The sequence below is a fragment of the Camelus dromedarius genome, chromosome 5 (genome assembly GCF_036321535.1).
Source record: "Camelus dromedarius isolate mCamDro1 chromosome 5, mCamDro1.pat, whole genome shotgun sequence".
Taxonomy (NCBI): domain Eukaryota; kingdom Metazoa; phylum Chordata; class Mammalia; order Artiodactyla; family Camelidae; genus Camelus; species Camelus dromedarius.
This window is the reverse complement of record NC_087440.1, coordinates 51,216,179-51,240,228: the sequence shown is the minus strand read 5'-3', so window position 1 is coordinate 51,240,228 and position 24,050 is coordinate 51,216,179. Positions and strand designations below refer to the sequence as shown.

General features: G+C 31.6%; 1 protein-coding gene across 1 annotated transcript in view; it reads left to right on the top strand.

Annotated features, from left to right (window-relative positions):
- Positions 1 to 24,050, top strand: part of SOS2 (SOS Ras/Rho guanine nucleotide exchange factor 2) — an 87,122-nt gene that overhangs the window by 32,891 nt on the left and 30,181 nt on the right. The window contains exons 5-11 of the mRNA XM_031453676.2: positions 4,028 to 4,231; positions 7,037 to 7,180; positions 9,803 to 9,913; positions 13,237 to 13,335; positions 21,866 to 21,993; positions 22,514 to 23,169; positions 23,571 to 23,652. Coding sequence (XP_031309536.2) covers positions 4,028 to 4,231; positions 7,037 to 7,180; positions 9,803 to 9,913; positions 13,237 to 13,335; positions 21,866 to 21,993; positions 22,514 to 23,169; positions 23,571 to 23,652 — 1,424 coding nt within the window. The remainder of the gene's footprint in view (positions 1 to 4,027; positions 4,232 to 7,036; positions 7,181 to 9,802; positions 9,914 to 13,236; positions 13,336 to 21,865; positions 21,994 to 22,513; positions 23,170 to 23,570; positions 23,653 to 24,050) is intronic.

The window sequence follows — 24,050 nt, the reverse complement described above, 5'->3', positions numbered from 1 at the left end:
ATAAATTACCATTTTTTTTCATTATGGCCTTTTAGTCAGCTACTATTTTACCTCCTTGTCTAATTCAGGAGTCAACAAACTTTATCTGTGAAGGACCAGAGGATAAATATTTTAGGCTTTGTGTCTATACAGTCTTTTGTAGAACTACTCATCTTTGCTTTTGCAGCTGGAAGGCAGCTGTAAACCAATGACTGTCAGCTGTGTTCTAGTAAAACTGTATTTTTAAAAAAGGCAGTGGGCTCACTGTGGCCTATGGGCTATTGTTTGCCTATCCTTTTCTACCATGATTCCAGGTTTGTCATAAGAAGACTGTCATATGCTTAGCTAAGAGCCAGATGACTATCTGTAGGACTAGTCATGTGAATGGAGTAATGAGATTAGTATGACATGGTACGATCTTAGTAAATCTAAACTGATTTCCTGTGATCACTATTTCAAGACCTCACAAATCATCTGTTTAATAAACTATTTGAATAGATGATTTCTAGGAATCTGTATAATTTCCCAAAGTCATATAATTTGCCAGACAGGGAACTTGAGAATCAACCTTTTTTTTTTTCTGTGTTTAAAAATAAGAACAGCATTTGACTATATGATGTGTTCTGGAACATCTAAGATTGCTGAGAATAGTTAGATGATCACAGGAAGGAACTGTAGAGCTCAATCCCTAATATCCTTGTCACTATTAAGGAAAATAATATTCAGACTGGAAAAATAGAACATACATGCTTAAGAGGTAAACTGATGTTTAAGAAAGGCAAGAGAGAATAAGAGAGCACAGAGCTGCTCTGAAGAAGTTTATTTCTCTGGGACCAGATATAATAGGATTTGAGTTCTTCCATATTTTTTCTTTTGTTGTAATATTACTCCATTTATTCCAAGAACTTGTTCTCCTTTATTGTTCTTGTTATGAACATGACCAAAATAATGCTTTTATTGTCCTAACATTTATTCTAATTCTTTTTTTTCTTATATTTATTTTTTTATTCTAATTCTTAACTGTCAGCTGTGAGCTTTAGACTTCATTGCAGGCCTAACAGTTTATAAACATATACAATGCGTGTATGCTCTTTAAGCAAGTATCTTTTGTGCATTTACTGTGTATCACATGCTGTGAATTTTAAGATAAAACTATGGCTCTTATCCTTAGAAATGTCAATATAAGTTAAGTGCTTATATAGAAAAGAGAGAGGATTGCTAATGGAGGACTGAAAGCAGTGGAAAAGATTCTGTTAGAGGAGTTCAGGGAGAGTTGGAAAAAGCTATACAAAGAAAATTATATTTGAGCTAAGTGATAAAAATGGCTAGGACTTATCAGATGAATAAATGTGAGAGTTGGAAGGAAAAGGAAGTAAAAGACATTGTAGACAGGAGGATAGAAGTAACTGTCAGATTTAAGAGCTATTTCTGAGTTGGAGTTAACAGGATTTGGGGACTGATTTGATAGGGAAGTTGAAGAAGTGTTACGTCTAGGGTAATGACAAGTTATCCAGTTTTGAAGGCCAAGTAGATGATGCTGTTATTAGTGATGTTAAAGTGGCTTGTACATGTATAGTTTGTCAGACAGGGAGATGTCTCGCAAGCCTTTCATAACACTTGTCTAGCGTCCGGAAATGCTGAGATAAACATTTAGCGAGTCATTATCTAGCAGTGATTGAAAGCGATCTAAGAAGATGAGCTTGCTTAGGAGAAAGTATAGTAGATGTTTCAGTCTGGTGGCCTGCTAGTGAATAGGGCTGCAGGTTTATTTCTTAAAATTTTGAATTATTTGTGATCTATTTATATTTACATATATGAAAATTCTACATAAAAATCTAGATTCCAGACTTCTTGAAAAAGGAAAATCAAAATGCCTGACAGAATAGCTGGCATTGAGCAGTGCCCTTCCTCTTTAGGTGCATGCATGTACCTTCTAGTTTGCCACACTCCCACCACTTCTTTTTTGGCAAGGGGGTGAGGATTAGGTTTATTTTATTTTTAATGGAGATACTGGGGATTGAACCCAGGACTTTGTGCATGTTAGACATGCACTCTACCACTGAGCTATACCCTATCCGCCTCCCCACCACTTCTTATGTATTACCAGGATGTTGTCTGCCTCACCCCTGTAGCATTTACATTCAGGATTTTTGGTGTTGTGTGACCAAAACAGTTCCAAAAATAGAAACCTGCAGTGGGTAGTAGAGAAGGAGGTCCCACTGACAGAATGGTATTTGAGAAGCCAAGGAAGGAGAAAGTTTAAGAAGTCTGGTCAGCTGTGTCAATAACTAGAGAAAACAAGAAAATCCTAGGAGGTTATTAGGAGAGCAATTTCAATAGAGTAGTGGGTTTGAGACGTAAGAAATCAAGAGATAGTAAGTACAAACTACTTTAAAAATCTCTCTGGTGGGGAAGAATAATCTGTGATGCCTTTTATTCTATTGCATGTCTGCTTAAAATCAGATTTCATTAGGTAATCCCCGTACATCCCCAGTGGTTTCTTCAAAGGTCTAAAATGGCTGAGAATCGGAGGTAATGATATTCAGTGGTAGGAGGATGAGTAGCATGGTGGGGACAGTGAGGAGAGAGATTTTAGAGTATCACAAGAGATGAGGCTAGGGAAGTGGGCTGGGGTTAGATCTGAATGGCCTTTATCATCACAAAATTGGAATTTTATACTGAAAGCGGTGAAATCCAGCATCATATTTATGTAGCGTATGACACAGATTTGGTTTTAGGAACATAATTTTGGAAATGGGGTTGAGAAACCATTCACAGGGAGATCGTATTGCAAGACTTGCATATCCTTGTAAGAGATGGTGATTGCTTAATAGTCTGATTTGAAGGGTAGAGTGAAATGGAGAGAACTGCCGGTTGTAAGATTTTTGTTAGATTCAAGAGGATCAGGAGAGCAAGGTCCACATTTATTTTGTTCGTTGCTGTATCTTACCAACATCTGGCACAATTTCTGGTGATCAATAGATGTTTTTCAGAATGAATGCATGAATAAATGAATATCTCATATTGTATTGTCAGAATTTCCTCTCATCCTCTTGAAGTTGTTTTGCTTTTTGGAGCTTCCTTTTTGGGATTATGCCTTTTTTTTTCTCTCGTGAACTCTAAGAAGGTAGTTTTTAGTCAGTCTTGAATATATAATTAAGTAGGTCCAATTTTTCTTTTCTTTTTAAACTATGTTTAATTCTAAGAAATATGGTCACTTTTTTCCAGTTGCTTTTGATTACAGCTAGTTCTTGCCTGTTGGTTGACTTAAATTCATAGTACCAATCTTTACTATTTTCTGAAAGGGGAAATTGTCACTAGGAATTTAAGCATCTGTGGGATACTTGATTTTAACAAATGAACTTAATAGCAGTTATTGATGTAAATACACATCAGAATACCATCACACTGTTAATATATTTTGTGTATCATTTTATTTTTCTCCTTTGAACTCTACCCAAGTGCATATAACCATCCTTACAGTAGGACAAAGAGCTACCATTTTTGAATGCCTACTATTTACCAGATATAATATATGCATTTCATTCCATTAACCTTGCTGAATTCTTTCATCAATTACATTTACATATAAGGGATCTGACTTTTAAAAGAACAAATAACTTGTCTGTAGTAACAGGTAAGTGGTTGAACTGGGGTTTTGGCTCAGATTATTCTCCAAAGGTATGCTCTTTTTGCTATTATATAAGGTGTTTGTGTGTATGTGTATATGTATTACGCACATATATATTTATACACACGTACACACGTGGATGTGTATATATATATGTATATATGTAATTTCACTGTTAGATATATCTTATTTTCATAAAGATTTATTTTTCCATACCCAGTTTTATATGAACATTATGTGAACATTATCCCTCTTCAATTTTTCATATTTCTCTTATTTTGAATTTTCTCTTATAAAGTTAGTCTGTAATACACACAACTCTCATTACTTAATAATGTTTTAATTCTGAGTACTTTGAGATGGGTTTTATGACAGTAAGAAAAATAAGTTTATCCATTATTGGTTTATATTTCTTAGGTTTTGATGGACATGTTTGATCAGGATGACATAGGCTTGGTTTCTCTCTGTGAAGATGAACCTAGTTCTTCAGGTGAATTAAATTACTATGACCTTGTCAGAACTGAAATTGCAGAAGAAAGACAGTATCTACGGGAACTAAATATGATCATAAAAGTGTTTCGAGAAGCTTTTATTTCTGACCGAAAGCTGTTTAAACCTTCTGTAAGTACTTTTTTGGTCTTGAAATTGTCTATCCCCAAAAGTCAGATAGTAGCTCAGAATCATAAATAGTAATATTACTTATATACTTTATGTGTATATAAAACAAAAACATTCTTTTATATATTGTGGGAGGTTTTATTTTTTCATCTTTTAAAATTGAGATATAGTTGATACACAGTACAACATAGTGATTCACAGTTTTTAAAGGTTATGCTCCATTTGTAGTTATTATAAAATATTGGTTATATTCCCGGTGTTGTACAGTATGTATCCTTGTAGCTTATTTATCTTATGCATAATAGTTCATGCCCCTTAATCCCCTACCCCTACCTTGCCCCCCTCCCCTCTTCCGTCTCCCCACTGGTAACCACTAGTTTGTTTTCTGTATCTGTGAGTCTGTTTCCTTTTTGTTATATTCATTAGATTGTTTTATTTTTCAGATTCCACATACAGTATTTGTCTTTCTGCTGACTTACTTCACTTAGCATAATACCCTCCATGTCCATCCATGTTGTTGCGCATGGCAAAATTTTGTTCTTTTTTATGGCTGAGTGGAGATAGATAGATAGATAGATAGATAGATAGATAGATAGATAGATAGATAGATAGAGGTATATCTATATATATCTTACATTTTCTTAATCCATTCATCTGATGATGGACACTTAAGTGCTTGTAAATAATGCTGCTGTGAAAATTTGGGATATTATGGGTTTTTTAATATGTGAATTGTTATACTAATGTAATAAGTGTGGTGACAATGAAAACAGACACAAAAATCAGGGGGATTACACTGGAATAAAATCTTTTTTGCTGTATAGTATTTGAGATTTACAGTCATTTATTTGAAGATGGTGAAAGAAATGTATGGTCTAGAAAAGAAAGACTTAGGCTTTCTCCTGTCTTTTGGTAAATACTTTAAGGCAGTAGTTTAAAGTTTTAACAGTGGAACTTTTTAAGAATAAACGTTTATGCAGCATGTCACGTAAACAAAGGCAGAACGTCTCTGTTGGAAGACAGGGTGGCAGTAGGGTAAGTATGATGGGGAACCAGGGAGACTTGTCCATCTTTTTCTTAATCTCTGTAGTTGCTAAAGTCAGCTTTAAGGAATTGAAAGCTTTTTTAAGAAATTTTTTTTAACTTCGTTTTCTTTCCTTTCTTTCTCACATGATCTGTTTTTCCTTAGATATCTGTCTTTCAGTTTAAATACTCAGCCTTTTACCTCCTGACTTCTTCCCCCATGAGTGAATAGGAGTGATGCTCAGACACAGTTTGACTGAGTGCTTAGATTAGGAACTGATTTAGCTTTTTCATTCTGTTTCAAAAGAATGAGTGTCAGTGATAATTTAAGATGTTTTAATTGATTTTATCCTTTTTTTTAAAATGCATGTTTAGTTTAACATTTGATATAACTTCTACTGGACACACTGCCTTAAGTAGTCAACATTTTACGTTTGTCAAAGTACTGTCTTACTTTATGTTGACCCTAAGAATTCTCTGAGATAGATAGAACAGGTATTATCATTTCTACCTTACTGGTGAGGAAATTGACACAAAATTATTATGACATGATAAGTTAATTATGACATAGTAAGTTAAGTTGAACGTGAATTTTGGTTCTTTTGTACCACAGTGTAATTGGTTTTTGTCTATAGTGGTATGAAGAATAAAACCTAACAAATGCTGTAGGCTAATAATAACTGCTGGTAGCTAATATTATCCTCTGTATCCCATCAATTTTCATTTCTAAGGAATTAATTTTTATGGGTCTCTTCACTAAATTTGTGCTGATTTGATAGAAAAATTTCATTATAATACTGAAGGTTCAAGAGAAAGAGAAAACCCCTCTTCTCTATCTCTGTATCTACTATATTTTTTCAGCATAGATGAAACTGTAAACTTTTGAAATAAAGACCATCTGAGATCAGAGCACAGAACTCACTAAATATTTGATAAAAGAATGAATGACTTTTGATCTTAATTTACTCCTTTGGGCCTTACTCCTGTATCTTCAGAAAGCTCACATTTGTGGAGGGCCTATATATGCCAGGAGCATTTTGTAGAAATCATCTCATTTAATCTTAAGGACTTTATGAAGTAGGTATTAGTATACCAGCTGTGTGACCCTGGGCAAATTACTTAACTGCTCTGTGTCTCTGTCTCCTTATTAATAAAAGAGGATGATAATGGTATCTATCTAATAAGGCTGTTATAAAATTACACATCAGGGACTTAACAGTAGTGCCTGAAACAGTAAGTGACCACAATTTGAGATTTTAGAGTTACTGAACAAAACTATCTAGAATCTATATTTTCCAGTAAATTTTCTGTGTGTAATCCAAGAAATTTTTTCTTTCCCTTCTTATTCATAGTTGACTTTTGTTATAATTTAGAATATATTTTGTCTTGAAATACGAGTATGTGATTGAGTAAAAAATACACCCTTAACACTTCTATTACTTATACTTAGTAATTTTTATCTTCATTATTTTTCCCCAGCATGTATATTTCAATTTTGAGTGTTTCAAAATTGATTACATTTCTTTTCTTTTTTTTTCAGTTTTTTTTAATTGTAGTATAGTCAGTTTATAATGTTGTGTCAATTTCTGTGTACAGCATGTTTCAGCCATACATATACATATGTTCATTTTCATATTCTTTTTCATTATAGGTTACTACAAGATATTGAATATAGTTCCCTGTGCTATATGGAAGAGACTTGTTTATCTCATATTAATTTTTAAATGAAATTCTGAACCTGACATGTATTAACCTTCTTTTTCTTTGTTTGTTTTTTTTTTTTAGGATATTGAAAAGATTTTCAGTAACATTTTAGATATACATGAACTGACCGTGAAACTTTTAGGTTTGATTGAAGATACAGTTGAAATGACTGATGAAAGCAGCCCTCATCCCTTAGCTGGCAGTTGTTTTGAAGATTTGGCAGAAGTGAGTTTACAAAACTGTTTTCTCATTGAAGTCCTAAATTAAGACATTTAGTAAGATATGCTTTGTGAAAGTTAAAAGACACTGCTGGATTTTGTAAGAAAAGTATTTAAGATTTAACCAGTAGCAAACTAAAATTATATTGTTGGTATTTACAGAGACACTTTAATAGTGTATTTATGATAATATTTATAGTAAAAGTTGATGGAATAGTAATATTTAGGGTCTTTTTTTTAATGGCAAATGCATTTAAGGTGAAAGAAAATAAATTTTATTGATCATAGGTATTTAGCTTTTGTGTATTTAAGTCTTAATTTCCAAAAGTGGAAAAGGAAATTTACATACGTTTTTTTCCCAAAGTAAAAGCCATATTTTGTCTCTCAAATGATTATAAGAGTAATGTAGCTCATTGAAAAATATTCAGAAAAATAATCACTCCATTTTTACAATACTTAGAGATTAGTTATCCTTAGAAGATTTAATTATCCTTACAAATATTTGTCTACGCATACATAGAAACCTATGGATATTTACAAAAGTAGGATCTTACTATTTTATAACTAATGTTTTTTTCACTCAAAATCATGAGCATTTAATAAATATACTTCACACAGTTTTTAAAGTCTAAAAGCTCCATGTTATATGGAGACACCTTAATAAATTTTAATTATCTACTATTATTAAGCATGTAGGTTGTTTCAGTTCTTTTTGTTATTATAAACAGCACTTCAACAAACATTTATACAGTGCCTTCATAGCCTAATAATTATTTTAGGACATAGTCCTGGAAGTGGAATTATGGTCCAGGAGACTATGTACAGTTTGAGAACTTTGAAACATTTTGCCAAATTTACTTCCAAATAAGTTTCAGTATATGCAGGCCCTCTTTTTTCCCCACATCTTCACTAACTCTTTGTATTATCCCATTAATTTTCGCTAGTTTAGTGGGAAAAAAACAGCATTTCACTATTCTTTAATTTTGCTTTAATTTTTTGCTATTTTTTTTTCAACTAATGATATTGAAAATCCTTTCATACTCATTGGCCATTTTTATTTCTTTTAGAAAACAGGTGTTAAAAGTGCTTTCTTTAGATTTCCTAATTTTATAATCTCTTCCTAATTTTTCTGAAAATATAGATCACTTTTATTACATCATTTTGTAGACAGTGGAACTGATAGTGTAGACATATTCAGTTACTGATGCTTAAGATATTTAGGCTTGCTCTTATTAGAAAGTTTTTAAATTGTGTTATCTTAGCATATTAGTTTGTAGTCTGGTTGCTTGCTGTACTCTTAAAGATATCATGGTTTAAAAACATAATGAATTTTCTAATTTTTTTTGTGGTAAAAAATATTTAAAAATTTGTCATTTTACCCATTTTAAGTTTACAATTTAATGAAATTAATTAAATTCACAATGTTATGCAACCATAACCACTGTTTCCATAACTTTTTCATCCCTGCAAACAGAAACTCTGTACTCATTAAGCAATAACTCCCTATTCTTCCCTCTCCCCTAACCCTGATAACCTCTAATCTACTTTCTGTTTCTGTGAATTTGCTGATTCTAGATATTTGAATCATTACAATATTCTTTTCTTTCTACTTCTTTCACTTAGCATAATGTTTTCAAGGTTCATCCATGTCATAGCATGTATCAGAACTTCATCCCTTTCTATGGCTGAATAGTGTTCCATTGTATGTCTGTTCCACACTTTATTTATGCATTTATTTGTTGATGGACACCTGTTTTTCTACCTTTTAGCTATTGTAAATAATGCTGCAGTAAGCATTGGCATATAAGTATCTGCTTGCGTCACTGTTTTCTGTTCTTTTGGGTATATACCTAGGAGTAGAATTGCTGGGTCATATGGTAATTCTTTGTTTAGCTTTTTGAGGAACTGCCAAACTGTTTTCCACAGGGGGTGCACCATTTTACATTCACTGGCAGTGGACAAAGTGCTCCAGTTTCTCTGCATCTTCACCAATACTTGTTATTTTTTGAAAAACATACTGTATTTTTAAAATACAAAAGTGAAATAAATCTTTTAGTTCTAACTAATCATTGGGGGTGTTGATTATTATAAAATAATAGAAATTTATTTAAATATAAACATTGGACAAAATATGGACAGTTTCTGTTTTATTTTACTGTATATTAGTCTTTGCTTTTTTTTTTTCTTCTAATTTTGAAAAAGTTTAGATTGGATAAAACAGCAGTAGTGTCACTTTTTGCTTCTTCTGAAAGTACTGTAAGTGTAAACTCCTTTCAGCCTAAGTAAACATAACTGAAATTTCAAATCCCCATCTTCTTTTGCTAATAAATACACCTTTCCTGGGATAAATGTGCATAAGCATTTTAGAAGTTTGATACTTGCGACCACAAAGTCAGTGACCTATTTTAAGACCAGTAGCTTCTTGTCTTTTGCTCAAGATCATTACTTATTATATATATATTTTAATTTCCAAGTTACAGCCATAGTTATTATTTGTTCCTGAAATTAAAAAAAGTTCTGAAACCTGATAGAGGACTTGAATAAAAATTTGCCATTAAGTAATCTGTGCCATATTAGTAGGAAAAAAAGTTCTTTTAAACCTAACACATTTTCCTTTTTAAAAAAATAGGAGCAAGCATTTGATCCCTATGAAACATTATCTCAGGATATTCTTTCACCAAAATTTAATGAACATTTCAGTAAGTTGATGGCCAGACCTGCAGTGGCTCTACACTTTCAGGTAAACTTGAATTGGATTTTTTTTTTTTTAAATAAAGCAGCTAAAGAAATTTCTCCAGTCCTTCAAAATCTAATTATAAGCCTATTCTGGTTGTCTTCTGTTTTCTGTCTTGAGTTTCAGTTTGTCTTTAATGTAGAAATCTTTTATAGAGTACCATCACAAATACTGATTGACTAGAAAAATCTGGCACATTCTAAATCTGATCTATTTCAGGATCTTATTCCATATAGAAGATAGAATTGAAATCATAAAGAGTGGAGAGTATCCTCATGCATATTCATACTGATTTCTCTATTAGGCCTATGACTTAAATAAGAAGGTAGTTATATTAATGGAGCTAATTGGTTCAGTAATGCAGTTAGATAAAAGGAGAGTACGTGGAAAAAGATAAGATTATATTTTTGCTCTCTCAACACTTCATGAAGGTTACATTGGCATTGATGATTGTTGATTACTTATTGCTGTGGAAACTTCCTGCATTTGGACTGGCTCTTCTCCCTTAACATACGAATACAGTCAAATCTTTATTGCCCTAAAACATGCAATGAACAAACAAACCTTTGTCACTCTAGCTCCTTCCCCTGTTGTTTTTTCCATTTGTAGCCAGTTGTCTTCATTCTCCATCAGAATGCTGCCATCTGTGTTCCAATCAGATATAACACTAAAAACTGCTCTTGACAATGAACTTAACCACCAAATCCTGTGGATATTTTGATTTCATATTTATGTCTAGTATCTGTTATTACCCCTCTTGTCCATTTGACTCCTATGAGCACTGGATGTATGTGTGTATACAGTTTCATATAACTAGCTGCCTTTTGAACTAGTTCACTTAGATATCCCACAGGGGCTTCAAATATAAATGTTCTTCAAAACTGAACTCACCATCTTCTCTCTGCCTCCTTCACTGCAAATTCCCATTATTATCTTCTACTTCTACTCTACTCAAAAACTTTTCCACCTGGAATAAAAATTACATCTAATTCTCAGCATTTACTGCAGTGAAGGAATAATTTTTTAAAGTTAAAATCTTACATATTCATATAAACTATGAAGTATACATTAGTTAAATGGACAGTTGGCCGATAAAATTTTTGCATAAGTATTAAAAGCACTCACAACATTTCTTTTTTCATTCTTATTTTATTAGGAATTCTTATATGGGGTTTGAATGTCTAAGACCCAGTTATTTAAGCTGATGTTCCACATATTTAGTGAAATTGAAAGAGTTAGATAAAACCCCTTTTCAGGCCAAACTCACTTGTAATGTATCAACTTAAAAAACATTCTTCATTTGTAAGATGAGGATGTAATGCTTTATTTTTAAAAAATGAAACAAAACTTCTTTAGAAAATGTAGGCATGCTTTAAGAATATGACCTTTAGTCAGAACTTCTGAATTTGGGTCAATTAATAGTTATCTTACCTTGAGCAAGTCACTTAATCTCTGAGACTCAGTTTGCTCATTTGTAAAATGATGATAATGTATACCTCTTATGGTTATGAAAATTAAATGGGAATACACTAGGCACATTTGGCAAATATCAGACACTCAAACATTAGCTTGTGTTGTTTTTGGAGGACTCCTTACACCATTAATACACATTGTATTAATATTTTAGAATGCACTTTAGTAGCCATTTCAGTGCTAATTAACAATACAAACGGTTTTTGTAGACTAATTTTAAAGTGTCATCTACATTTCAGTTAAAGCACTGTGTATAAAATACGTAAAAATACACCCAGAGAATGTTAGGTATCTTGATTGTGGCAGTGGTTTCATAGGTGTATATATCTATCAGAATTCATCAGATTGTACATATGAAAGATGTTTAGTTTACTGTGCAGAAATTGCACCACAATAAGGTTGTTTTTAAGAAAATAAACTTCAAAACTAAAAAAGAAATCTATATCTATATGTATATCCAGAGTGATCTGTATCACTATCCTAATTAAATGATAAGAGAAATTAATCTTTAGGAAAATAATTGACTGTGTTTAACCTGGTAACAAGTCTGTTGAACAAATTATAATTTACTTCAGTTAACAGTATGTGAGAATTATGGGAGTGTTTACCTGTGTGAATATATTTTAAAAGCAGCATCTCAGATCTGTATTTACCTGATGAGAAATGCCAGTTTAAATAAGTCAGCCTTAATGACATTTAAAATCAACATGAGTGACTTTTAAATCCCTTATAAATTTTAGAAAATCATTTATTTTGCAGACTATTAGTTTCCAAAACTGGGATATACTTAACTCTAGCTCTACACTAAGGTTTTCCAGGTGATATAAGGGTATAGATAGTTTTAAGGGAATTAGTTTCTAGTCTAACCTTGTTTGTGTTTTTGCATTCTCTCCTAATTTTTGTTACACATTACTTCTTGTCATATTGAATTTCCATTATGCATTGATCCAAAATATAAAAACCTCCAGGGCACCAGCTAGGGAAAAAAAAGTTACATTGCTCCTGAAGGAGAGTTTATTGAGTGCAAAGCAAAAAGAATTCCAAATGAAGGGGGTGGGGTAATTGTATTTAAAACTCTTGGTAGCTGAAATGTCGTATCTATGTCTATCTAAGAATTAAGTGAGACAGTTGTAACAATGGTGAATATTACCTTTTTTAAAAAAATAATTCATCATTCATTGTGATAAAGGAAAGGGGAAGCTTATTAAGTTCTCAAACCTGAATGTATTATGTTAGAAGCAGTTATAGGTTTTTCCACATGCTTCCTGTACTTACAACTAGACATTTACATGTGTATTTGAATTTAAGAGTGAAGTCAGACTTGCTGCAAAAATTAAGTCTGATCTGGCTATTTATTTTGACGTGAAGATTGGCTTTGTCAATTAAGTTGTGACAGACCTTTTTCATAACTTAAATGAGCTAAATCTGAAATTTGTTTGATCATCGTTGGATGAAATATATTTAAATCACATATACAATGTACAATATCCCCCAAAACACATTCTTTTAATTACTTTAAACATTTTGAATAAAAGTGATATTAAAATATGTGAGAGGGTCCTTAGCTTTTCAGCACTCCTTTAGGGTATGTGGAAGCCAAAACTTTTGAGGGAAAGCTGAAAAGACTATTGTTAAAGTTATTTTAGCCATAAAAGATGAAATGTGTATGTTTATCTAATAACTTAAAGGAGGAAAAAATTTGATTTACAGCACTTTAATTTCATTATAGAGCATGCTTTCCATGATAGTTTCGATACATTTGTATCTTGTATTCTTAAAAGCTGTTTCTGTTAGGCACTGTGGTTTTATATATAGCCTTGATGTCAGAAATACACTGTTGTCTTTTTGCTTTACAGTCCATTGCTGATGGTTTTAAAGAGGCAGTTCGTTATGTCCTTCCACGCCTTATGCTGGTGCCAGTGTATCATTGTTGGCACTATTTTGAATTATTAAAGGTAAGATGAAAGCTTCCCGAGCCAAGAAAGTATTTGCACTTAAGAGGCTTAAAAGTTATTTTTTATATGATACTATTTTTAATACTTTTTATTCATAAAATAAAGTATCACAAATGTCTACTGTCTTCCCACGGACCATAGAGAAATGCCTGTATTTCTTATCTTCATACCATTTCCAAGTGGTAGATAAAAAAAATGTATCTTCATCTATCATTTGATAATATAGATTCTCAAAGTAATAGTGTCATAAGAGTTTACTTTTTTAAAATTAATTTTTGGAGACACAGCAACAGTGATTTAACTCTTATTTTATATATGTAATTAATAACTTTTATGCATAATACTGTTCTAAGTTTCCATCTTATTGTATAACTTGTCAAGGAAAGCAGTTTTAAAGTTGACATTTTTTTCCCATGCAGTGTAATAGCTAAGACCCAAGCAATATATTAAAAAAAAATTATGGTAAAACTTGAACTCTTTTCAAAGACCAGTATACATAAAAATATATTGAATTCCTAAAGGTTCTAATATATAGTATAAACTTTATTATAATATATTATATACTTAAAGAAAAATGGGAAAACATAAACATGTTTTATAATAAATAAATGTAATGTGGAAACACACCAGAGGTAAACCACGACCCTGACTTTAATGGCAATTCCTTTTTTGTTTTTATTGACAGTTTAACTACCTATGTGCATATCACTAAAAATATATGTAGCTGTGAACTTTATTTATCAGTTGGGTCAACATATATATTATTTTATTTCTTATATTGTCTCTCAGTTGTATTTAAGATTCATCGATGTTGTATGTTCTTCTAGTTTAATTTTCTTCCATTCTTTGAATAAACCATGATTTATCCTTTTCTGGTTGATGAATAACAGTTTTTTCGTGTTATGGATAACACTTACTATGGGCATCCTTTTTTAAATCTTTTGGTACACATATGGATGCATTTTGTTCCTCTAGAGTATATACTCAGGGATGGAGTTGCTTGGTCATAGGGTGTGCGTATTCTCAAATTTAATAGGTAATGTCAATCAGTTTTCCAAAGTGGGTTATACACTTTACAGTCCTACCAGAATGTATGTGATGTCTCTCTTACACATATTTTCATATTTTTAAATTTCTGTCATATGGTGTCTATATTATATATAGACACTATCTATACCAAGTTGTTGATTTAGACAACCTGTTCAGATTTTTTCCATCTAACTCATAAGTAATAATTAAAATAAAAGCCAGAATAACTCTGTGGGCATCTAGGCAAGGAATTCTTTTGATGATTTCTAATGAATACCTGCCTCAAGAATTCTTTTTTTATGGAGTCTTATTACCCATAAGGTGTGATGCTGGATCTCACCAGCTTTTGTGCACAAATAGATGAGCAGGTTGATTTTGTATATCTCCATGGAGACTAATGGATCCATAAAGAACTCATAAAAAGGATTGTAGAATTCATATGAATAATTCATTGGCAGCCCCAGATGTATATTTGGATTCCTAAAATTTTTTAGATAATGTTCGTGTCTAATTGGAAGTTCTGGCGTTAGTCTTATAGTTGCTTTCTAATGTTTGCCAACATTTAAAAATGCTGGTTTGACTCTATAATTGAAGTTACTTCTTTTCCCAAGTGATTGTTTTTTTTTTTTTAAATCCCTGAGGTCTAGTTTTTAAGAATCCCTGTGGTCTGAATCTAAAATCAAGATGTTGACTGTGATGACATGACTCATCCTGAGGCACAGCTACTTTTGCTACCAGTTAATCACTGGACTCCAAGTACTCTTGGTCATAGTGGTTGGGACTAGTAGTTAGTCAGTTAATTAAAAATAAAACAAAGAATCATAAAGAGAAATATTACATACATTTTATTTTAATAAACACACACAGAACTCCTGTATGAGCATTGTATGTTTATATGCTTATATGCTCATCTGTTGACTTAGGATAAAACCTTTTCTTTGAGTATGAATCTTGCTTAAGTCACAAAAATTATCTTCTCTGATTTCTATTTTCTGCTTCTTTTAGATGGTACATAAACTTGAAAATGCTTGTAAAGTAATCTGAGTACAGAAATTTTGTTTTTATAGTTTTTCCAAATCTTACTATTATCTTCCCTATACCTTTTTTAAAAGACTTGCCTTTAAAATTATTCAATTTGAGTTTTCATTATAAATGTCTTTTTTATATGTTTCTTTAAATTATATAATATGTAATTAAATTATGTAGTTACAACATAAGCAACAACTGTCGTACATATGTGGATACATATGCTGCTGATTCTTGGTAAGTCTTTGACTCAATCAGTGGGATCACAAGGGCCCAGGTATTCTAGAAAGTGGCCCACTTATTTATAGCATTATTGTTCTGTGGGAATCAGTCTGTATATTACAGAGTGGGAAAAATCCATAGTAAGAAATACATTTAACATCATAATGATGCTGTGTACACGCACACACAAAATAAAAAATTTCTTGAAATGCTACTTAGCGTTTCATGCAATGTATTGTTATATTCTATTCTCTTTTCTTTTAAAAAAATGATTGTGAACCACTAAAGGATTATGACATGCAGTTTGAAAAACGCAAATAAGGACTATTTCTAGATACAAACTAGGTAGATTATCACATGATCAGATTAGAAACTACTTTTTATTTTTACATCTGTTTTAACTGTGATACTGTTGGTTTTTAATAACATTTTATTAATTTATTTTTAATTGTGGTAAAACATACATAACATGAAATTTACCATCTTAACCATTTTAAGTGTATAGTTCAGTAGTGTTATGTGTATTGTTACACAGCCAGTGTCATTGGACACTTGGTTTGCTTTTACTTTTTGGCTATTGTAAATAATGCTGCTATGAATATTGGTGAACAGATGTCCTCGACTCTGCTTCAGTTTTCTTGAATATATACCCAGAAGTGGAATTGTTGGATCATAGGGTAATGCTATTTTTAATTTTTTGAGGAAGCACTGTATGGTATTCCATAGCAGGTTTATACTATTTTACATTCCCACCAGCAGCACACATAGGTTACAATTTCTCCACATCCTTGCTAACACTTGTTATTTTCTGTATTTTTGTTTTTTGACAGTAGCCATCATGATGGATATGAGGTGGTATCTGATTGTGGTTTTGATTTGCATTTCCCTAGTGATTAGTGATAGTGAGCATCTTTTCATGTGCTTATTGGCCTTTTGTATACCTTCTTTGGAGAAATGTCTATTCAAGTCCTTTGCCCATTGTTAATTGGGTTGTTTGTATTTTTGTAGTTGTGTTAAAAGAGTTCTTTGTATACCCTGAATGTTAATACCTTATCAGATATATCATTCGCAGATATTCTCTTCCATTTTTTAGACTGTCTTTTTCTGATACTGTTTGGGCTAAAGTACTTGTCCAAATGAAATTTCATTTCATGTTACACATACTTTAGAATCAGAACCATAAGAAAGAAAGTTGGACTTAAGTCTATCATGTTCCTTTGGGAATAGAAAACATAGTCCTAGAGCAGTTTTAAGTCAGTTTTAATTCTAAGTATCTGCCTCAGTTATATACCAAGGGAGATTTATTTGTGGACATAGTATTTAAATATTATTTGAATTTTATGTCACAGCATCAGAATTTACGATAAGCAAGATAGAAAAATAGCTGCATAATGAGAAGAAATTATACAATATCATATACAGTTTGCCTGAAATTATAATAAATTGTTAGATTATTATTTGTAGTAATATTTTAAAGTCCATTTTATAGGTAATATGTTTCCTGTTTTTTGTCCTTTTCTAATTTAAGTCCCTCTGGGGTTGATCACAAACTACTTTCATTTTCTGTATTTTTCTCAGATAAATTTTAATTTTTTTCTTAACATATATTTCAATCCTTATGCAAGAAGAAAAAAAGTTCATTCCCTGATTTATAACTAACTGTATATTTCTTATATTCTAAGAAAAAAAATCTGTGTTTATTCTTCTGTTACTAAGAACATACTACTCTCACTTCAGAATTGATTTATTCAAAGCTAAGTAATGCTCTTTTACTAACTCTGGTCATTCCCTGGAAATTTAGAATGGAAAGAATAAAACTCCTCTCAAGAGAACCTAATCCATCTTAGTTTAATTTAAAACTTAACAGAAAGACTTACTAAAATAACTTTAATGAGGTTCATTGGGAAAGATAGGCCAGTATTTCAGTGAGACAATCGAGTTTCTTCAGATAATACTTTTTAACTTTTTACTTTGAAACACATAGAAAAATTTGCAAGAATAGTATATAGTAAGCTTCCTAGGTTCACTAACTGTTAACATTATGTAACATTTACTTTGTCGTGTCTTTGTGTTCCTGTGTGTATGTATATGTGTAAGTGTATTCATGACATCAAGAACTTGGCATAATGTCTATTGAAAGAAGTGTTCTGATTCTTGAAAAATACTGAGGAATATTTTACTACCTAATATTTACTCTTTCAATACTGACATATCACTTAAGGACATATGAAGAAAGATAATGCACTTTTTAAAAGCACATGAAGAAAAACGATAGTTTTTTGTGTGTGTATTTAAAATTTTTTTTTAAATTTTTTTGGGGGGAGGAAAACAATTAGTTTTTTTTAATTAATTAATTGTTTTTAGTGGAGGTACTGGGGTGGAACCTGGGACCTCGTGCATGCTAGGCATGCACTCTACCATTGAGCTATACCCTCCCCCCAGAAAGGTGATAAGTTTTAATGAGTTGAATTTCCCACCAAATAAGTAAAATTCTGTTTTTATGAAAATCTTTTGAGAAATTTATTACCAAAAAAAAATTGATCACATGTTATTTCACATCTAGACTGAACTCCCAGCATAATGAATTAGAGACAAATTCATAATTTTATTATAATTTCCCTTGCTTTAGGTACACATATCTATAGTAGATACAGCATTTTATAGAAATTCAAGAGAAGCATGGTAAGTATTTCAGTGAAGTCTCATAGAGTTAAGAAAAAGCTTACATGAAGTATAAAATCTTGGTCAGGATACACTTAAAGACAACTAAGGAGAATGATGATTATCAGGTAAGCAAAGGAATACACTCTTCAGTGAAGTTCATAAGATACTACCTATAAATGAAAGATGACATCCATTCTGTTACTTAGTTTAAGCATTTATTGCAAGGGCATTTATTCTCTTTGACCTCTTTTCCAAAGCACACTTATTTCACTTTATTTCTTAAACTGTGTAATTATCTAGTTTGTTTTTAACATAGAGGGAATCCCCTTTAACTTGTGGTCACCAGATTTTGGCATAGTCCAGTATTTTGCATAATTGTGTTTGGTGTCATTGTAGGGAGGTAGTGTAGTAGTGTGGCAAAAAGCATGGACCCTGAAGTCAGAGTTCCTGGGTCTGAATGTAGACTTTGCCACTCATCTTGGGTGCCTCAGTTTCTTCATTTGTAACATGGGTGTAATAATAGTACCTGTCTTACAGAGTTGTAACAAACATTAAATAAGCTAATGCATAAAAGAGCATGCATAGAATAACAACTTAATTAATGCTTATTGTTGTTATTTGTCTAAACACTTAACAAAATTATAAGTATTTGTACAACACTCATTCTAATTACCTTATTGGGTAGCTACAATGTGTGGGTACTATACTAAAAATGAATAAAACATCTCCCCAAGCTTTAAGGAATTCATGGTTTAGTAAAGAAGATGAACGTGAACACCAGGCAAATAATTATAATGTAATAAGTGCCTAATAGAAATAGTACTGTGGGTTTACTGAGGCAGGAGTAACTTAACTTCTACGGAAGTTAGAAAAAAATTTATATGAGTGTTGGGTACAAAGGAGTTTATTCTACTGTACTGATGTGTGGGTGTCATTTATTTGAAGAAACCATAAAAGACAAGTGCTGAGGAACTATTATGGATTAAAAGAGACAGTAGAAACACGACAGCTAAGTACCCTATTAACTGGATCCTAAACTGTGGGGAAAATGACCCTAAAGGACAAGAATGGGACATTAAATTGGGTATGCACTGTAAATTGGATTACAGAACTTTACCAATGTTAAATTTCCTGAAGTTAATCACTATATTGTAAAAGAATGTCTTTGTTCTAAGACACACTGCTGAAACATCATGGAAGTTACAATTTGAGAATAACTTGTGATATATTTGAGTTTTCCAGATATTTCAAAAACAATCTCAGAACCATTTAGCAATGGTTCGCCTTCCTCAGCAAGGAACTGAAAGGACTGTATGACAAACCAGATAGTTCAGGGGAAAAATGGTGCACATACAGTCACACAGAATGATGGAGCCTATGTGGCAGAATGTTAAAAATTAGTGACTCAGTGTATACAGGAGTTATTTGTTGCTTTTACAACTCTTCTATACATTTGATATTATTTCAAAAGAAAAAAATTAAGTGGGAGAAAAAGGAAACAGCTAAGGAGGAGGCATTTGAACTGTATCATTGAGGCTAACTTCACCAGGTGGATACGGAGGGGCAGAGGCAGGTATGTAGAAAGCCACAGGGATGTGAAAGAGCATGATTTATCTGCAGGTAGTTCAATGTGTAATTTCTATGTCACTGTATGTTTAGAATACATTCTTTCAAATATCTATAGAGAATTAGCTTGGATATTCATTAATCTGATGTTTGTTGAGTCTTACTGCTGAAAATTCAAGAAATGTTTAGCAAATTTTTGGAGTATGTTTATGCCAAACAAAGCCATTGTTTTGTATACTCATATCACCAGAAAGCTATGCTTTAAATATCCTGAAGTTTTATTTCTCCTTGGCAGGCTGTAATTCATGGATCTTTAGAAATTACATGGCCATTTATATAGAAGAGTTTGAGCGGCCTTGAGACCTAGTGGACAATAGAAATTTAGTATCTTTATACACCTAAATTGAAAAGCCATTTTCATTTTGGTAGAATGTCATTATTAGTGATACTTTGGAAATCTGGATCAACAAAAGCAATAAGAATTAAAAAAACCTCTAATTAAGTATTTTTATGTCATCAATACCCATAGAGTAGAGCTGAAAAGAATCTTTTTGGTTTTGTTTTGGGGGGGGAGATAATTAGGTTTACTTATTTTAATTTTTTTTTAATGGAGATAATGGGGATTGAACCCAGGACCTTGTGCATGCTAAGCATGCACTCTATCACTGAGCTATATATACCTTTCCCCCACCGAAAAGAATCTTTTTGTAAGAAATCTTTTAAAACAGTAAAATAAGTGATTTGGTAGTAATTTTCACCTTTAGAAGCTAGAATGATCAAGTGCTGTTCATTTTTCAGACTTCCTGTGGTATTTTGTCTCTTATTCCTTCATCCTTTCAATTTTTTATTTCTTAATCTAGAGATGAGGATTTTACTTCTGACAGTAGTCACTTAAATTATTTATATTGCAAATCTTTGATACAAGACTTCCACATATACCTTGAAAAATATCAGATGGCTCTGTGCTCCAGAGAATAATTTCTAGACATACAAATGAAAGTTAAACAATATCCATTTTCAGTTTTCTGCTGATGAAGGGGAACCATTGCTGAATGCTTTTCAGATTCTCCTTGGAATGTAAGGAAAATTTGTAACAAAAGTTCTAGTAAGCTGGTTTAAGACCATGAAATAGACTTAAATTTTAAAAAAATTTTCTGAAAGAAGTAATTGTAATTTTTTTCATATTTTCACATAAATGTGTATTTGTATCTACATAATCTCTATATAGTGATCCACTTTTAATTCTTCTGTCAAGCAAATTAAAAAATTGGAGCATCATCCAATCTAAATTATTTATTGTAAGGTAAATTTTCTTCCATTTTGAGAGTGAGATAGAAGAGGAACTTTTGGATAAATGAAATAAAGCCAGAGTTGTTAGGATTAATGATACAGTTTGTAATTATAAATCTTATTTCTAAGGATTAGTGAGATAAGATATTAACTTTCATGGTTTCTTGATATTTACTAGAATAGTTAAATTTTATGTTGTAAAAAATATCAGTTGACTCCTTTGTGTGATGCTGTTTGTAGAAAAGTTAATGATAGATGGAAGTGCTAAAGTTAGCATACTTCATTTTTTTGTATTGCAAAGATATGAAAGCTTTCAGCAATCTCTAAAACCTAAGAATTTTATCATTAGAGAATATGAGATAATATATATGTTTATCTTATTTTCTTTATTCATAGTTAACTGACAAATAAAAGTAACTTGTAAGCTTCATGTTTTGCATATTTTAAAGTATTTTTATATATCTGGAAAATGTCCAGATGGTTATCATGGCTGCTTTTTCTTCTGATTGCTATAGTTATAATACTTTTGATCTGTATTGTATTTACATATGTAGAAAGAGGATTGATTGGAAGGATCAAGAGGTATACATAATTATATAAAATTATGGTTATTTTGTTAAGTATATTTAAAATTTGTTTAGGGTTTATAATGTTTGTTGCTGCTTGCTCTAATTATGAGAAAGGGAAAGAATTGAACAATGCGGGTTTAATCTTTCCTTTTGGTTTTTCGTAGCAATTGAAAGCATGTAGTGAAGAGCACGAAGACAGAGAATGTTTGAACCAAGCTATTACTGCTCTAATGAATCTCCAAGGTAGCATGGACCGAATTTACAAGCAGTATTCACCTAGACGCCGACCTGGGTAATTCCAAACTGTTGAAAATATGAATCCTTCTGAATACTTCACTTACATTTGATGCCTGGTTTTCTAAAGAAATGTTATTTGTAGTGACAGTTGCATTCTTGAAAGTTATACTTTTGTTTTACATTTTTCTTTTGGTCTTTTTGTCTTTTTAAATTGGCATTGTCATATTGTTAAGGTATATTTAATAAAATTTAAAATGGTATATTTAATAATTTATATCATTTATGTAAGAAATTTAGGATTTTTAAAAATTTTTAATTCTTACGGCAATAGGAATGAAATATAGAGCCTCTGCTACTTCTCTTTCATAATAATGAAATTAAGGTATGTATCCTATAGTGGCAAAGTTAGTAGAAGAAAGTAAATGCTGTGTGTAAAAATCTAGTGTTTGGTTCTTTTTGTCTTGTTTGAGGTAGTTTATACTTAAAGCAATTAAGGTCGCTTAGCCATTGAATAAGCTATATTTATCTTGGGATTTTTTGTTTGTTTTTTGTTTTGTTTTATTTTGTTTTTTTAGGGATCCCGTTTGCCCTTTTTATAATCGTCAATTAAGAAGCAAGCACCTGGCTATTAAAAAAATGAATGAAATTCAGAAAAACATAGATGGATGGGAAGGCAAAGATATTGGACAGTGTTGTAACGAATTTATTATGGAAGGCCCATTGACAAGAATTGGTGCTAAACATGAACGGCATATTTTTCTCTTTGATGGCTTGATGATTAGCTGCAAACCCAATCATAGCCAGTCACGACTTCCAGGATACAGTAGTGCAGAATACAGATTAAAAGAAAAATTTGTCATGAGGAAAATACAAATATGTGATAAAGAAGATACTTGTGAGTGCAAACACGCCTTTGAATTAGTATCCAAGGATGAAAACAGCATAATATTTGCTGCTAAGTCTGCTGAAGAGAAAAATAATTGGATGGCAGCACTTATTTCTCTTCATTATCGTAGTACCCTTGATCGAATGCTAGATTCAGTATTATTGAAGGAAGAAAATGAACAACCACTGAGATTACCAAGTCCAGAAGTGTATCGTTTTGTGGTAAAAGACTCTGAGGAAAACATTGTTTTTGAAGACAACGTGCAAAGTAGAAGTGGAATCCCCATTATTAAAGGAGGAACTGTGGTGAAATTAATTGAAAGGTTAACATACCATATGTATGCAGGTATGTGAAACTCATATAATTGGTTATATAGAGCTGAGGATCTAAAACTTTTCCAAGAATGCTCAGAAACACTTGAGGCCTGGTAAAAAAAAAATGGATCGCCTCTAAAATATAAAAAGAATACTGCAGAATCAAAAGGAATAAATAACTAACTAAGTGTCTCTAAAATATAATACTGTTAACTTTATTAATTATTAATTATTCATAATTTTATATTCGTGAATCTTGAATTTGAAAATAATCCTCATTTATCAAGAAATACCATGATTGGCAGGAAGAGCAACAGTGAGAGGAGCCAGAATAAAAAGAAAAAGGAAGGATGACCTCCAAAATATGCTACTTTGAATTAATTAAGCTGAATAAATTGAATATGCAATGTGTTTTATGCTCTACCTTTTCAGATCCCAATTTTGTTCGTACTTTTCTTACTACATATCGTTCATTTTGTAAACCACAGGAATTGCTAAGCTTACTAATTGAACGGTAAGAAAAATATTTATTTCACTTATATTTACATTTTGTAAAAAGTTCATTGTTTTGTACCTTGCAAAGTGTGAGGTACCTAGTATGTATTCAAGTAGTTTTTGAACATCATTTATTTGGTATTAAATTTGCAGTATTCTTATTCTCTTCAAACAGCACACTTAATGAAATCCCTGTTTATAGCAGAGGTCTTTTCAGATCTTAGCAACATTTATAGTGATAATCAGAAAGATCCAGTTTTAGAGGATAAACAAACTATGAATTTTAATGAAATTTTTTTCTTTGCAATAAAATAGTACTTCCTTAAGAGACCTTTTACTTTTAAAACAGACTCTTTATTGTGGAAAATTTCAAAACCTATACAAGAATAAATAGAAGAATGTAACAAACCCGTTTAT